This window comes from Phalacrocorax carbo, chromosome 3 (assembly GCF_963921805.1).
Source record: "Phalacrocorax carbo chromosome 3, bPhaCar2.1, whole genome shotgun sequence".
Classification (NCBI taxonomy): Eukaryota; Metazoa; Chordata; class Aves; order Suliformes; family Phalacrocoracidae; genus Phalacrocorax; species Phalacrocorax carbo.
In genome coordinates, this window is record NC_087515.1 from 45,207,654 (window position 1) to 45,225,282 (window position 17,629).

At 40.6% G+C, this 17,629-nt stretch overlaps 1 protein-coding gene across 14 annotated transcripts in view; it reads right to left on the minus strand.

Moving 5' to 3' along the window:
• Positions 1-12,934: 12,934 nt before the first annotated feature.
• SPTLC3 (serine palmitoyltransferase long chain base subunit 3) overlaps positions 12,935-17,629 on the minus strand; it is a 303,012-nt gene continuing 298,317 nt past the window's right edge. For all 14 annotated transcript variants that reach the window (XM_064446775.1, XM_064446764.1, XM_064446765.1 and 11 more), the window contains 2 exons: positions 16,716-16,845; positions 12,935-14,362 (listed from right to left, as the gene is read on the minus strand). In XM_064446775.1, the coding sequence (XP_064302845.1) occupies positions 14,249-14,362; positions 16,716-16,845 (244 nt within the window). In that variant the 3' untranslated portion in view covers positions 12,935-14,248. The remainder of the gene's footprint in view (positions 14,363-16,715; positions 16,846-17,629) is intronic.

Consider the following 17,629-nt stretch of genomic DNA (forward strand, 5'->3'; position numbering starts at 1 on the left):
TCAATCAGATGAATGTCCAGATTACGAGTTTGGAGCGGTCCTAGCCAGATTAACGTGGGTGAGTGTGTACGTGTGTGCTAGCTCTTTCTAGAGCTTAACAATACATTTTTCCAGTGTTTGTGCCCACAGGTCACAAGTTATAGAAGTATAGAAATGGCCTGATTGTTACGAGTGCAGAGCCTTACAGCTTCTCCTATAGTTAATGAGAACTGTCAGCAAAGGGCACTGTAACTGCCAAGCTGCTTCTCCTGAGCCCTCTGCTTCTGGACTGAAGACCAAATCTCCTACCACCCATCATTGTAGTGTGGCCAATTACTACCCTGCAGCACAGCCAAGAAGCTCCGCTCGCCATCACTGCTAGTCCTCTCTCTCCCCACTCCATCCTACTCAGGCTTTGAAATACCTCCCTGGTGTTATATGGCAGAGGGTGGGAAGTCCAAGAGGCTAAATAAGTCCCTTCTAGCTCCCTCCCTGTGGTATATCCCCACCTGTGGGGCTGGCTGATGCTAAGTTTTAGCAGTTTACCTGCTCAGTGAAGACTCAATGGGATATTTTTCAAGAGCACCCCAGTGAGTCACAGTTCACATTGCATTTTCAGAAGACAGATAGAACTCACAAGCCTGTATTAAAATTAATGCAAAGGGCAAATCAGTAAGGTAGGGGACCTGTGGAAAAATCAATGGCAGTCATGCAATGAGAAGCTACCTTAATCCCCACTCACAAAGAAAATTACTTTAGTTTGCACAGATTACCTTAATCATGGCATTTCTTAGTATCTGAACACTCAACAAATTCTTTCTTTCATAAAACGAAGAACAATCTGAACTGCTCAGTCTTGAAGTGTTTATGATCTCCAAGAATGCAGAGTGATTTTTCCAATCCAACATCACCATTTATCCAACAGACCTTTAGTGATGTTTTGAACTCTCTGAGTTCCACAGGGCCTTCTCTCTTCACTTAGAAAATTAGCAGTGCTGCCCTAAAACTACACCTCTTGTCAGGTAACTGGTGTGGCAAACAGTAATGTTCACAATTGCAGGATGTTCATTGCAGATGATAAGGCATTTCAGAGGGACAAGAACCAACTAAGTTTCAAGTTCAAAATTAGGTAATTTCTGCTTTTTTCCAGCTATTAGGAATATGTGGAAAAATTGTCCCAAGCAGGCAAACTTTCACTGAAGTCTGCACAGTGGCCAAAACCTGAATGGTTTGGCTAATGAGAATGATCAATTATATAGATCTAACACAACAGATTTTAGAATGGTTGGGATTGGATTTAATCTGTCCACATATATGTATTGACAAAGCCCACATCTTGTATCTGTGCCAAGGCTTTCACAGCCACTGCTTCCAGGATGTAAACTGTCATCTGTAAGTCTTTGTTCTCAAATGTATGACCTTGCATTTTGCTGTTTTGAAACACATGTTCAGAGGAGTCTAGTTTACCAAGTGTTGCAGTTTGCCTCGCAGACTTGACCCGTCTTGTTTATTTACTACTATGGCATATCTGCAACTTTTCCAGCAGCTAAGTATTTATTTTTTTCTTTGAAATCCTTGATAACAATAATGAACAGCCTGAGGGCAAGAACAAATCATTGCAGAACCTTGATAAAAATACCCTTCTGATACCCTTCAGTTCTGACATATCAGTTTACTCACTTAATATGTGCTGCATTTTGGGTAGTAACATTTAAAATTATTTTCTACAGCCATTTTATTATCAAAACTATACTGACCGGTGTCTTCTATGTCACCATCTCTTTAACTAGATGTTGACTATTTTGCACGTCTGATTTTTTTGCAGTTGTCTCAGAACTGACACAAGGTTAACTGGCCTATATTTACTTGGGGAGGCTGGGAGAAGGGGATGACCTCCTTCATCCTTCTAAAATAAGGAAACATTTGTTTGCTTCTAGGACTCTGGAATTTCCCAAGTACCTTATGAAGTAAGGAGGTCCAAAAGAGATGTTGATATAAAGTACAGACTGCTATCAGAGAAAAAAATCTTGGCCTTGAGGCTTGGAAAATACTTTGTAACTCTTGATTTCGACTGGATAAGTATGGAGGTGGATAGTATTTCCTTCTGTGGATTAGTAACCTCTCCTGGTTTTGACTCTGATGTATGCAGCTCCCTTAGAACTTGTTCAGTTTCTGCAATTTCACCCATCTAAAATCTCCAATGTCAAATTACTGAGTTGTGCTGACTCCAGCAGCAGCACGATGTGGCATTACTGAGCACTGCCTTGGTTTCTACCTGTTACAGTAAATTTTCTGCATTTTCACTAAACTGCCCCAGTTTGCAGATATCAGCACAACTGGCATGAATTGCAGGATTTTATTAGACTTCCTGAGGTAGGCAGTTTTACCTGGTTTCGAATTTCATTAGGAAAGCTTTGCTCCAGCTTCAACCATTTTTAAGGGTAACAGGGTAGCACCACACCTGTTAAAAATGGAGACAACTGTTCACCCTTCAGGAGAACATCTCTGGCATGGAGACATCACTAGGAAACTGTCTTTGACAGCAGACATGTTTTTCTCATTTTTTCCTCAACCTAATTTTAAAGGCTTTGAGAGATACTGTCTTTGGCTTTTCCCTACCACAGGAAATGAATTGTCTCCTCCTTCACACTTCTGTATTTTAAGGCTGTGCATGCAAAGTGCCATTTTAATGGGACAGTAGAGTTGCACTAAAGTCACAGTGCTCTCTGAAGGCCTGACAGGTAAACAGGATGGCAAAGAAAGGGAGTTCCTAGACACCAAGGAGCAGTAGTCAGTAGATACAGCTCTGAGGAGCAGCATGAAGTATGCCCTAAAGTACATGTAGCTATGTCCAGTTGACATTTCTTCTACATACACTGGAGAGAAATTTACTCTACTGGAAATTCTGTCTGTCTTTGACACTAAATACACCTGAAATCAGATCCTTAACTCTGGAGAAAAAAGGGTGCTTAAACTTTTATATTGAATTAGGAGAAATCCAGCAAATGAGAACTCTTTGGCTAATAATCTGCCTTTAAGAGACTCCCCATAGATTTCCAGAAAACATGCAGTAGATTCAGCTGCTTTCCCTCATTCTTGTAGGGGAGGAAAAAAACCCCCATAGCTAGAGTTAGAGATCCCTCTTGTCTTTTTTGTTAGGTTATGTCATATCTGTTTGCTTAGGACATTATTTTCCTTTCATCAGGAAACATGGTTTTCACAGATACACTGCTTACATGGGCACAGGGTCAATCTCTGTGCATTTTCTTCCACCCCCTATTCACAACAGAAATAAAAGAAAATTGCATAACAACAGAACAGCTTTCACCACTCCTTTTAGGGCTGATCCAATAACAGCATTTCTCTTTCAAGAATAACTCCCACTCTCAACACCACAGAGGTAGGACTGGTCTTTACTCTTCATTAAACATCCAGAGGGCCAGAAAACATGCTGGATTACATTAGGGTAGTGGCCACTGAGCTCAGACAGAAAGAACTCATTCTGCACCATGGTTTCTTTCAGTTCTTGTGGACTCTGAAGGCTGGTTTCCCCAGATGAAGCCTCATATGCATCTGCAGAGACAGATTCCTAAGCTTGAGAGGTAGCACAGCTCCACATCCTTCATTTTCACACCTATTTCCTAAAACATTTATTCAGGAGGTCAAAGTCTTAAATTATTTGTTGCGTTTTTGTAAATCAAGAGCACTCCTGTTCTATGACTATTTGATGACTATGACTATATTCCATGGCAATAAAAAAATTGACCAAAAGGTTTGGTCAACAAGAGTGTGTGAGGAGTCCCAGTGGTTTAGAGAGGGATGGAGCACCCCACCTGTAGACTTTGCATCTTAAGGTTTGCTATAAATTTATGCCCTGTAAAGTGCCTTCTACTCCTTATATGGTGTTTCAGGACATGTCTTATATCCACTTAAACTTTTTCATTGACGTTCATCAAATTTGTAATGGGAAGATTGCACTGAACAGTGACACAATAGTTGAACCAGACCCCTCTGGTTCTTGATGTTTCTTCAAAGACTTCACCCAACACAAATTTGGGAACACTAGCTGTGATACACAGGAAATGCAATCCACCAGTGGCCAGGCAGAGATAGCCAGCCTCTCTTTCTCAAACAATAGCAGTGGAGTCCCAGCTGTGCCTTCCTTCAGGTGTGTTATTCCAGAGTAGGAATCATCAGTAATAACTGCCTGGTTCAGCTGATTTTACTGTAATCACATCCCATGTCTTCTCTGACCTAACTGGGTGCAACCTGTCAGCAAAGATATGCTGGATCCTTCTTGCAGTATTAATTCTGCAAGCCTTACTGATATTATATTAAATAAAATGGAAATCTGTTAAAAAAACATATATTTTGTTTCCATTAATAACAAAGTGTGGAATTCAATGTTATCTTGATGCATTTGTTGCCAGAACAGTTTTCTTCTAAAGTATAAAAAGCCACTGAAAATCAATGTGTTTCACTGATACAGCACTTATACTAGACAACTTTAAAAACCTTTGCCGTGCTGCTTGTCAGGTGGAGAAAGTGGCTAACTCTGTCCATGCATGCATGGGCACATGCATCAATTTCTGCCTGTAGCTTGTGTCTTGGGCTGCAGCAAACAAGCAGTGCAACTTATGCGAGACACTGGAGAACATATGTATTTTCTTTACTACTTTGCTGCAGGAAAGGATAATTACTATAAGCAAAACCAGATGAAAATCTGAGAATATTTTATGATCCACTTTCATTAAAAAAAAAACCTCTGTTAGCCTTAGAACAATGGGGCCAAATTCACACTTGGGGTAACATCACTGACATCAGAAGAACACTACAATTAATTTGGCCCATGGGATCTACTTGAAAATATACTGTCACAAGGATGACAGCCAAATTCTGTGGAGAAAATCCTTCTATACGGACTAATTTGGCTTTAAAAAGACAGCACAGCTGTACAAGCTGTACAAGCAATCCAGTGGGCTAGATCCTCAAGTACAACTCTGCTTACATCTGTACAATAAAACTCAGTTATAACTACCTGAGAATCTAGCCAAGTGCCTTTTCCAGACCAAACAGGAGATCACAGTATAAATATTATTCAGCACGAGAATGATGCTTATCTGACATTCAGAAAAAACAGAGAAAGATACTGGGAGGTAGAGTTTAAAAGCAACCAGGTACCCAAAGATCTAAATGAAATGCTGATATCCCTTGCTTATCCTTTCTTATCCTGTCTCCTCTCTCTCCCACCAAGGAGTCTCCTGAGCCATATTAAGCTGCAGGGAGAATAAACAAGAAAATCAGAAGGCTTTTTTTCTGTTTCTGTCGTCATTTATTTAGTTTTAAACAGAAAATTCTCACCTGTTTCAGTGATGACGTTTTAACGAATCTATCAATCATTGCAAACTCCAAACCAGAATCCTACATAAGAGAGACCTATTTGTAATATGTGACCTAAGCTCATACCTAATGAAATTAGTTCTCAGGGAGACAATGCAGGTCTTTCATTGCTGTCTCCATGGAATAGTAGATGATTAAGCTGGACAGGGCCCTGTGGGTCCTCAAATCCAATCCCCTACACCTAGCATCACTTTATCCCTGCGTTGTTCCCTTGTGTGCATTATCTAATCCTTTGCTGACTGATTGCGACCCACCCTACAACTTCTCTTCCATGGGCAAGTTTTCATTCTGTGTTGCCCAAGCAAACTCTTGATCCCCCTTATAGGTCTTCAGTTCCCCTGTAGCAATGATTTTTAGGGTGTTTGGATCCCTGCTGTCTCCTCTTCCCTTAATTATTTTAAGTCTTTCCAACACTGCCTTTTACTTTTCTTGATTCCTCACTCATTTGCTTTGTATATCTCAGTGCTGCAGGTTCTATTTCAACAGCAGACCAGCCAATGCAACATCACACCTCTGCCACCATGTTGGGCTCCTCAGGGCACACTCAGAGTCAAATCTTTGACTTTTTTTTTTGCCACTGCCATATGCAGCAAATTCCCCAACTTCACTACATCATGACTCAATTCTTTGCTTCCCTTTTTATGGCTAACAGACCCATTACGATTTGGTTTTGTTACCTTTGCACCATTTCTCTCACGCTGACGTTTCACAGTTCTCATTTTATGCCTCTACTTTCTTACCACAGCACTGCTTTTCTTTGCCACTTGTCCCATACCTCTAGGATCTGAGTTTACTTCTTATACCCAGATTGAGAGGATTACTTAAACGGTTGGACTGAGAGCATTCTCCCCACCACCTCTTCTTCCCCAGGACTCCCCGCAGTGACACCACTGAAATGCATATCTCTAAGACAATTTTTAAAATAAAATTTGACTTAGACTCAGGATCCTGACTCCACATTCAAAACATCTGAGCTTTCCACTCCTCACTGACTGTTATTTTGGCTGCTGGTGACTTAAACTTATGTAGATGACTTAAATGCATTCAGTGTGCTGCATCCATGGACAAATCCATGGACAAATATCCCTGCTGGCTTCAGAAGTATCACAGAAAGCAGTTGCTGCTCCCTCGTGGTCATCAGCATCATCCCTGTTCTGAAAGTTACCATCGCCTAAACTTTGCTTATCTTTACAATCTTCTATATACTGTCTGCCTACAAAGATGCTTTTACCTATGCTCTTGGTTAAGGCAAAGCAAACCAAAGTAATGAAGACTTACTACTGAACTGGCTTAAATCAAACCATGTCTACAGCCTTATATGATGACTTGACAAGACTCAGATTGGAAGATTGTTACAAACAGCAGTTTCTAAAGCAACTGGGCAATCCTGAACTCAATGATTTCTCTCCATCCGTTTCCACTTTCTTTTTTACCACTTGGTAAAGTATTTTCACTGACTACATCTCCTGACAGTACTGTCTACATGACTATGAAGTAGTTTTAAAACTTAGGTGGTCCCTTGATTTTCAAAGAACAGAAAGAGACCAGAACACTTATATTGTATACAATACAGAAATCAAAGCTTAGACGTTATCACACAGCTGACCTCCTTCTGTGCTCACCAGGGATGGCATCATACAGTAAATCTGCAATTATAAAGTGAATGGCAATTTCAAAACCTTTAGAAAAAAAAATCTTATATTGGGACCAGCACAGAACTGTTGTCAGTGTGCCTTTATTCTTTTGAGGTCCATTGTCCCTTACTATATTCACTACCAAGATATTTCTTCTCCCATCTGTTAAAATCCAGCATGAAAATCAGACAGGGCTCTTGTGCCTGTTTCTCCCTATTTTACTCCTGAAAGCTGGCTTTACTCACTGTTGCCAGTTTTAGTCCTGGAAGGCTAGTATCTCAAGTGACCAAATGGAGACCACCCTCAGGGAAGAATCTGCTTTAGGGACTTGCCTCTCAGTGATCAAACATGCCCAAATTTCCTTCACAGAGCTAGTTCTGAGGAAATACGTAATGTTTTATTATCTTATCATTTTCCATTGGGGCTGGAAGAGTTCTGTGGAAAATCTACTGGAGTATCTGTACCTTGAAGCATTGTTCTCTCCTCTGGGAGTTGTTCTTGACCTGTTTCCACAGTATCACTTGTCCCAAAAGAAGACACTCCTTGTTTCCATCAGCTTTCCTTGTTTTGTTTGCCACTGGTTAACATCTAACATTCCTAGTTATGGAAGAACAAGGCATTTCTCTGCTTTTCGGCTCCGCACTGTTTTTAGCTTTGAAGTCTTGTGTACTTAAAAAAATCAATAAGCACCATATTAACAAGCAGAGACTAATTACATTTTAACAAACTGGAAGGGCTTGGTTACAAATCTTTGAAAAGATAAATTAATATTTTAAAAAGCATCATTGTAGTAAGACACTGACAAAGCCTGCAAAAAATGGAAATGTTAAAAGAATCTGTTTTCCAGAAATTTTCTTCTATGATTTATAATCAGTCTTCATCATTGTACTGTCTTGTACACAAGGTCTGGTAAACAGAGTACTCGTGAGTTTGACAGGAGTAACGGAGAAGTTCTGAGATGTAGAAATTAAAAGATCACTCAGATGATAACAACACTTAGCTCTTTTGTAGTTCTTCTCATCAGTTCAACTTAGTATTTTACAAATAAATCAGGATCACTATCACAGTCTTACAGGGGGATAAAAATGAGGCAAGGAACACTAATGTTTCTCATCTGCAATTACTTAGCAGAGCAGAGACAGATCAGAACTGGGTCTCTTGCATCCAGTTTAAAGCTCTGGTCCATAGGTTAGAGTGGTTTGCTGAGGAATTTTTAAAATATGGGTATTGGAGTGTGCAGTGGGAGTCAGAGAGTTTGTATCAGGATGTTCTGCACACTAGGAAATACCAAAGTGTAAACAGATGGTCCAGAAACTATGAAAAATATCATGCGTCTTCTGACCACTGTGGCTGAGAGTAGCAGCATCCTTGGTGTTAAGAATTTTGAAAAGCACTCCCACATGAAAGGAGGATCCCCAGCAATGCACAGAACACTTTCTGTACAGTGCAGAGAGCCAAGTCATCACAAGGTTTGTGTAGTAACAACAAGGGGAGAGTAGGACACACAGAGGATACTCCTGTCAGAGCAAACTCCAGGAAACACACGGGGGAAGCTATGCTTTTGAAACACCCCACTGGTTTCATCACTTCTGTGCCATTCCAGAACAGCTGCTGGAGAGGTCAACAGATGAGGAACTTGCTTTGGATAAGAGGCTATCTGCAGCACAGCAAAAGCCAGCCTGTGCCAAGAAACATTTACTCACTGCGGTGCCATGGACCATATAGGGTCATACTGGACCCCAATAGGCTTAGCTGTTCCACTTTATGCTGTGCTCTAAACTGGTAAGATAGATCTGCTGCTTGCTGTGCTGGGACTAGAAATGGAACTACTGAAGAAAAGGGCAACAAACATGATGGTACTTTGTACTTCATAGCACGAGAGATCGGTTCTGTGCTCCAGGAACTGGAGGATACATATACCTTGGCCCATTCACATGATACCAGAGTCAGCTCATGTTCACAGCAAATTCTTTGAGACAATTTCAACAGGGGCGTTAGAGATGCAAGCTTCACCCATCACATCCGGCACCATTGCTCCAGGTCACACATATCAACATTTCTCTGTCTGTTACTGCAAGTACTTGACTTACTGGTGAGAATCAATTTTCTAGACTTTCTACAGTGTCCTGCCTTCATGGCTACATCTTCTGGTTCAGCTGGTTTGCCAGAAACAAACTCATCTGCTGGAGTGACCTACAGGCTATGGCCTTCTGTATCTGCAAAGAAGAGGATAGACCTCCATGCCTGCCCTGGAGCCACATCAGTTACACCTGGCAGAACAGCACAGGCAGTTGTCACCATACCACAGCCACTCCCAGCGGTGGCATACCAGCAGTGACGCCCAGTGAGGATATCACAATGTTCAGTGATGCTGGGCATGGTTGTTGCTAGAACGAACAATTTTCAGCATCAGCACTGTTCTCTGTAGATGGTGGCTCAAGCATTACTGCGAACCTGGTGTCATGGCTTAGCCTCAGTCAGCAGCTAAGCTCCACACAGCCACTTGCTCACTCCCCTTGGTGGGATGGGGAGGCGGAGAATCAGAAGAGGAAAAGTGAGAAAACTTGAGGGCTGAGATAAAGACAGTTTAACAGGTAAAGCAAAATCTGCGCGTACAAGCAAAGCAAAACAAGGAATTATTTCACCACTTCCCACTGGCAGGCGTGCAGCCATCTCCAGGAAAGCAGGTCTTCATCAAACCTAACAGTTACTTGGGAAGACAAATGCCATCACTCTGAATGTCCCCCCTTCCTGCTTTTTCCTCCAGATTTATACACTGAGCTTGACGTCATACGGTATGCGGTGTCCCCTTATCAGTTTGGGTCAGCTGTCCTGGCTGTGTCCCCTCCCACCTCCTTGTGCACCTGGCAGAATATGGGAATCTGAAAAAGTCCTTGACTAGCGTAAGCACTAACTCAGCAAAAACTAAAACATCTCTGCATTATCAACACTGTTTTTAGCACAAATCCAAAACATAGCCCCATACTAGCCACTATGAAGAAAAATAACTATCCCAGCCAAAACCAGGACACCTGGTTACCCCTGCAGCACAAGCTGTTGAACACGTATACTGAGAAAAATTAATACTTGTTGGCCTTGGCACAGTATCTGGCAGAAGCAACTCTCCAAAAAACATCTATGAAATGTAACAGTGCACCAAGTATCAGGGACATCTGCTATGGCACCCTATCTACCCTGCCTTCTCTTATAAACAAACTGAAGTAACACACGGGGTGCAGTATCTGTCTTTGCCTGCTTCACAGTCACTATTTTGATATTAAAGACAAAGTTTTCTACCTAGCTTGTTTAACAACTGCTGTAACACTTGCGCAAAAAAATTCTTTGTGCACAACTGGATGTAGTCTAAGTCTCCAGGTCCACCATGCCTCTAGATCCTGTGCTTCCACTTTACCCTTTTCATTTGATTAGCACGTGATACAAATTGATTTATCACTGCTCCCTTAATGCACTTGTCAGTGATATTCTACATATGTGGAAAGAAACACACTTACCTCTTAGGTAACTGCTGAGCAACCAGTCTGATTCAGACCCCAGAGTCCTGTTCTGATAGTGCTGAATCATTATTTTGTGTGGTCACTTGGGTGGTGGTTTTAGGACCATCCTGATAGGTCTGAAGCTCTGTCTCACTGATGGATATAGTGAGATTCTCATTATCTTGTGACTGGTCTGCAGTGAGCACAAACAACACTGGATGTGAGAGTAGATGAGGGAAACACCTAGATACTTTTTCTGAAGGCACCTGGACGCTTGAACGTTCACCTGCACCAATACTGGAATGACATCTGCCATTTCTCAGCTGGTGGTGTGGTTTCTTTAAAATTTGGTCCTGATTTGTGTTTTAATTTGAAGAACAATTAAACTTTATGCACAAACAAAAAGCAGATCATATATTGGAGAATATTGGATTGCTAAGCAGGCTAGAAAGTACATAAACACCTTTAATGTAGATTGCTTTTCTTAGATCATTATTTTGTTCCCTTTCTCAGCAGGACAGGGAAATATGTGAAGCAATTTCAACCAAACACATTGGGGGGGGGGAGAAAATGGAAATCCTACCTTAAATAAATCCACCCCAATATCTTGGTCCCCTGTGAAGAGCAGCGGCTGCAAAATAGTCCAGAGACATCCGCATTCAAAGCCCTCTGAAATAAATGCAGTCAGCTCACCTCACACTGACAGGTTGCTCTCATGGCTGCACTAGTTTTAAACCAACAGTATTGACTTCAAAGCAAGATTTAACCTGATCTACACTTGCATGAGTGAGAGATCAATCCCATTCAACAGCTTGGGCAGTTCAGATTCGGTTCAGTTTAGAAACTTAGCACCATCAGTAGGAAACTTTTATTTGGAAACAGAAGATTAAAGTCTGCAGGTGATGAGGATACCAGTAAAAGCAGGCAGAGTGAGGCAATGCCTAAAAAGCCAACTGTTACACTTCAAGTCCTGTGCAGCTGCCAGTGTGTTTTCCCCTAGACCCAGAGGACAGAAACCAGCAGAACAGAGGGAACAATATAAAGAGGCAGGAGAAGTGGATGGGCGAACTACCTTGACAAATTAGATTGAGGAAGTTGAGGAAATGAAGGCTTTCTAAAAGATGAGATGGGATAAAGGTACAGGAAAGGGCAAACAATTCAGATACTCTGACAAACGGATAGCTCTTGCATCTTCCGATAGCATGAAGTTCAATCAAGATTTTATGTAAGATAACAAGATGCTGGAATTGCACCTTGCCAACAAAATATTAGTGTATTCATACTTACATTTCCACTGGATTAAAATATGACATCTTGAGCATTTCTTATTTATTGAAGGCAGTTCTTCAAAGCCTTCTAAAACAATGACAGAGAACTATATCTCCCAAGAACATGCATGCCTGAAGACTGAGTGTATTCTAGGAAATATGTGATCCTTATGCTAGATGTGCTAATTCCCTAATAAGTACTCCATCAGTTTTTTCCTTAAGCTAGCTAAAACAGCGTCTCCAAGTTCTGATCAATTCTAAATCTATTAAAATTCATGTAAATCTGGAAAAACTCCAGTGAAATTATGCTGACAGAAAAGCCAGTGCCAGACCATAACTAAGCCTCATGGGCAAAATCAAAAAGTCTGAAGTTCCTGGGAGTTTTATTATTGCACCAGTAGAACAGGGATTTCTCTGCAACTGTTCCCCAAGCCCAGGGAATAGTCAGCCTGTACTTTCTCTAATGTGTAAGGGATGGAAGGAATCAGAAGACAGCATATAATAAATCAACGGACAGTCTCTAAAAAATAGCTGTCCTGTCTCCTCAGTATGAGAGAGAGTAATGTTCTGAGGGCAGGAGGAATTCGGCTTTAGACAGAAAACATTCCCCAATAGGGGGACAAAAAGTGATCACTCTGTAGCTTAATCAATCTCAGGCCTCTCTTTGAGGGAAATAGTGTGTTCCCTGCACCAGCACATGTAATAACGTTTGCTGAAATATAAACTATGGCTGTATAACCCAAGATGGAAGGTCAAAAGTCAACTGAGGATCTGGCCGCAGATGTTCAGCAAGAGAGATCAAAACGCAATACATCACATCTGGTACTCTTCCTCAAAGAACAGGTTGCAGAAATTTCTCAGCGCATCTCCTTTGCAGTAAGTGCACTTACCCTGCATATAACAAAGCTGTACATCACAAATTGCTAGGTTACTCAAAGACAAAGTTCACATTTCCTAATTTCTCTGTCCTGTGCTTGAGTATTTTAGTATTTATAGAGTGAGTTTGCTCTAATCCACAAACACAGCTCCCTTGAACTTCTGCAATGTTTTTGAAGACCATCTATCAAAGTGAAGAATCATATGACACCATTTAGTCCTCCCCCAGCCCTTGATATATGTTTCCTAAAGCCAACATCTGATATTATGGAATGTGTTGTAATCAATTCTTAAAGTTATAGCACCACTGGATTTTTATTAACTTGCACAACAACAACAACAACAAAAATCCAACAAAAAATGGGCCCTCATAACCAATCAGCCTTGTTATATCCTGAAAGCTGCTTTAACAAGCAGGGAGTAATATAGTGTAATTAGTACTCTGCAATTTAATTGGTCTGTTCTTAAATCTAATATTGCAGCTGTGGGTTAAGTTTACACCACAGCTTTCAAGAAAACTTGAAAGTGTGGTACATCTGTGCAACAGAAAGCTAAACATCTCTCATCTGATGTGTTTACAATGACATTTGATAGTGTGGAATGGTTTGGAGTTAATTCTTAAAGCTACAGAACTGCTTTTCAACGTTGCAAAAATGGGAAAAAGCCTTCAATCTCCTTCAGACAACTCAGCCCACATAAGCCTGACAACAATGCTGCTGCAGGCATTGCAGGGAAACTGTCGGCTTTAACAGTTCCTTCAAGTATCTTTGAGCATTTGTCACTCAGGCAGTAGAAAAGGGCACAAGGACATCTTATCCCTTGGATGACATAATCAATTATATGAAAAAGAAACCACTCAAAAATGTCTGCAACTAGACAAGTAAAATAACCCCTGATATGCATAAAACAGACAAGAATATGTACATTATGAAGCTTATAGTTTACTTAAGTGGCTGAGAAAGGGTCTGTGGAGGGGAGGAGGTATTTTCCCTTTCCCATAACCTGCTGTCAAAAATACATGCTCTGATCAGGCTACTTTTCTTGTTCTTAGCATTAGCCACCTCCTAACGCTTTCTGCCCTTGAAGAAATGCATGGTAGGGCAACTTAGTTAAAGAGGTTACTTTCTGCTCTTTTCTCTGTAGTAGTCCACGCCAATGTCTTGATTTATGCTCTTTAACAGATAAAAGTCAATCTCACTGATGAAGCTCAGCTATATTACCATACTACACTGGAATACATTCAGTTTTTAAGCTTTATTATTTCAGTCACAATTAAGACTATCTGAAGCCTCTTCATAAAAAGGGGCCACAACAAAAGCTGTACGTTAGGAACTCGATCAATGGATGCATTCATTCTGCACCAAAAATACCCTAAGAAGGACAGATCTCCTGGGGAGGCAAATCTGTATCAATATTTCCGTCTCTTGAATACAGAATTTTGATACAATAAAATGCAACACCCGAGCTTCCCCTCCTTTCAATTAACTGAGAAACAAAAAAGTTGTCCTTTGAAGGGAAGAAATGCATTCTTATTTTTTCATTTTTGGGTTCACCCCCTCTTTCATAACACCATAATGTTCTCTTCATGGGTGGAAACTTAATCTTCAAGTTCAAGCCTAGTTTCTTCATACAGTTCGGGATGAGATGCCTTGGAATACCGGGAATATTTCAGATGTAGAAAATCACCCAATTCATCCAGAGCATTCAAAACCTGTAAGACCATTATACTGTGTCAATTCTCTTGGAAAAGGCATGAAGTTCTAGGAACCTCTACTTTACAGCAGAACAAGAAGATCATAAAAGCATCAATTAATGAACATTTAAAAGGCAAATGGGCTTTCATTCTCCTGTAGTGAACACCAATGCAGTCATAGCTGTACAATAGCATCTACAAGAACAGAATTTACTCCTTCAGTAGGTTATGGTTATTAAGCACATTAATTGAGCGCAGATTAAAAAAAACTAACCTTTTTCTAAAAGCACAGGTTGATAATAATCCAGACGAAAAGTTATCTTTGCTTGTGCAAAAGGGATGCGTAAAAGCAACACTTCAATATTTCCCTATAGGTCCCAAAGCCTAGAGTTCCCACTGCATTCTCTTAGATGGGACTCCGCCCACTGTGCTGATCAGAGCCATCATAAACAGTCTGAATAGTTTCAGATCTTTCTAGTGCATTCCATTATCTTCTTGTATTACTATCACAGGCATGATTAATAATGCATTAATATTGTAATACAATTTGCTGATGTGCCCCCAGCTCTCAGTAGATTCAAAAAGTAGCCAGGGAAATCTATACCATAGAGAAGCAGCTCAGTGTTTTGCAGCATCTGATCCACATTCAAGAGCAGCCACCTTTTGGCATCACAGAAGAAAGCAGCAATTCTGATTTTGAGCCTGCTTCTGTTAAGCCACTAAAATGAGCTCAAGAACAGAAAGGAGTGATTTAGTAATGGTTTATGGAGAGAGACAGCTTCAAGGTCATTAAAGACGTTATTCTTGGGAGCTTGCCCTTTCATGGATCTTTCCTCTTTTTAGTTCCAGGCTAAGGTTCAAAACAAATTTTGCCAAAAGGAAAAGTTTTCATTGTGCTTGTTACCTGTCATTACCCCCTTTTTAGGCACGTTCACAAAGCGTTTGTCCTAAAAACTTTCCATCTGCAAGTAATTAAACTCAGAGCATTTCCATTCTCCCAAACTGTAAAGACATTTAAAGAATGCCACAAGTACTATGGCAATGATCCCACTTTCAAAGGCAAAAATACAGCATGTTCAAGAATGATGGCCGGGGAGTGTACTTTTACTGGTACCAGCAAGCGGTGGTGTGCAGGTAGCAAGAAGCGAGCATGCAATGATGGCCCCAAAATGTAATGGGCTTGACATCTGGGGCTGGGGAGAGAGGAAGAAAGTCAAAGCAGCAACCTCAACTCATCACCTGTTACTAGTTACATAAGCCAAAATCTACACAGTCAAACAGCAAAAGCCGACAATGACGAACACAAGTACGTAGCTATGCCTTGTTCTAAGTAATATTATCTTTATGGTATTATACTTTGTTAATAACTACTGCACTTTTAAGAGCAGCAGGAATTTTACACTGCACACATGCAACACAGATTTTTTTGATGTTGTTTGAAAGGGTTCTGCACTTGGTGTGGGAGCTGGTCAGCCGGGCAGGGTTCCGGCATCAAGCTCCACATGAATCTCAGGATGCAAATGGGGAGCCAGGCGCTTTCTGCAGGCACATGTGCTTGTCTACATGAAGGATTGGCATCTTTAACTCAAATGCCTTCCATGTTCACAGATTTTTTGCTTTGACCATCATACTTGTGCAAAGAGAGGAAAATGAAAGCTGACATTTGTTGTTAAGCCTCCATGTTTCATGCCTCTAAGCCAGCTTATTCTGAGAATGAAAGAACATATATCAAGCCAGGCCAAAAACACCTTTGGCAAGAAAGGGAGACGGAAAATTTCGAAGAGTTTATTTTAAACACTGTGTTGGAATAGAGGTTTTTGATGGAAGTCTCAACATACTCTTAACAGTATTTCTAATATCAGAGAAAGATACAGAACTGAGACAGGCCAGACAGCACCAATTAAACTTCATTAGGCTCAAACAGTTCCAAATACTGTTTGCAATTTCCACCTGTGCCCCCAAGGCTGTCCTGTGTACTTCTACAATTTGAGAAACATGTGGAAATATGGAATGAAAGTAAGGGTATGGAAAACTTGATTTTCAATTACTTCCATATCGTTTCAGGTTTCCTACTCTGATAGTTTTGACCTAGCATTTAACTTTTGTCTTGCTGTGCTCTTCATGTAGGTCTTTATTAGTGATGACAGTTTTGGTCACTATTAGAAATAGAAGAACATAACAAGTTAACTGTCCCATAATTTATTTAAAAAAATAAAATATATAAGGCTAAAATGCCTTTAAAGATCAAGTGACAAGGCCAGAAAAACAAATGTAAAAATGAATTACTGAGATTCAAAGTAACAGACACACAGCTTCTCCCAACCTCCTTTGCATCTGAAGTTAATTTCAGCAGGACATCTGCTGTGCTTACCGTGTCTAACATCTCCCGTGTATGTGCAGCTGACACACAAAACCGAGCCCTGGATTCTGTGATGGGAGTAGCTGGAAACCCAACCACAACCACCCCGATATTTTTTTCTAACATGCGTCTTGCAAAAGCCCTAGGGAGAGAAGAAGAAAAAAAACAAAAGTAAATTCTCTCCAATTAACTGACCACAGAGAGAAAACATTCAAGTATCATAAAACAATGGGTAAAACCCCTGTCTTCAATTGAAGTGGATGGTAATACTCTCATTGAATTCAATAAGAGCCAGATTTTTACCAGTAGGACTGTGATTCTTTGCTGCTTAACAGCTCATGAAGCCAAGTGGGTGTCAAATACTGGAAGTGTGATAGCAGAGGGAGCACTGTAGAATAGACATGATTCATTTATGTCAATGAAAGGCTTTGATTTCAAATCAAAATCTGTGGGCATTCACAATCCCTAAGCACAGAAGAAGGTGGGCTTCTGGAAGGTATGAGAGCTGGGTTACTGTATGTCAATAGGAATAAAACAATCTGTGTGATGGTTTCTTTGCTCTCACAATTACTCTGCCAGTTTAGGAACCTTTTGTGTGGTACTTACTACAGCTAGAGCACACAGCCACCAAAAGCTACTTGCAAATACTCCCTACAGTTCAATCCTTACATTATATGCTGACTTCTGGTTTGCACATCCGAGTCAGTGCCCAAGTGCTGCTTGATAGGTAGTGAATGGTAAAACATACAAAGATCATTCAAAGATCAGATGGGGAAAAAGAAGATCCATCCAAAAGAATTCATACATCAAAGCCAATACCTCTCTTTTAATGACTACAAATAAAAAAATCCAAATTCAAAATGCTATCAAAAGCAAAGAGAAATTTAAAAAATCCTGAATACTGCAACAGTCAACATTAAGCCTGT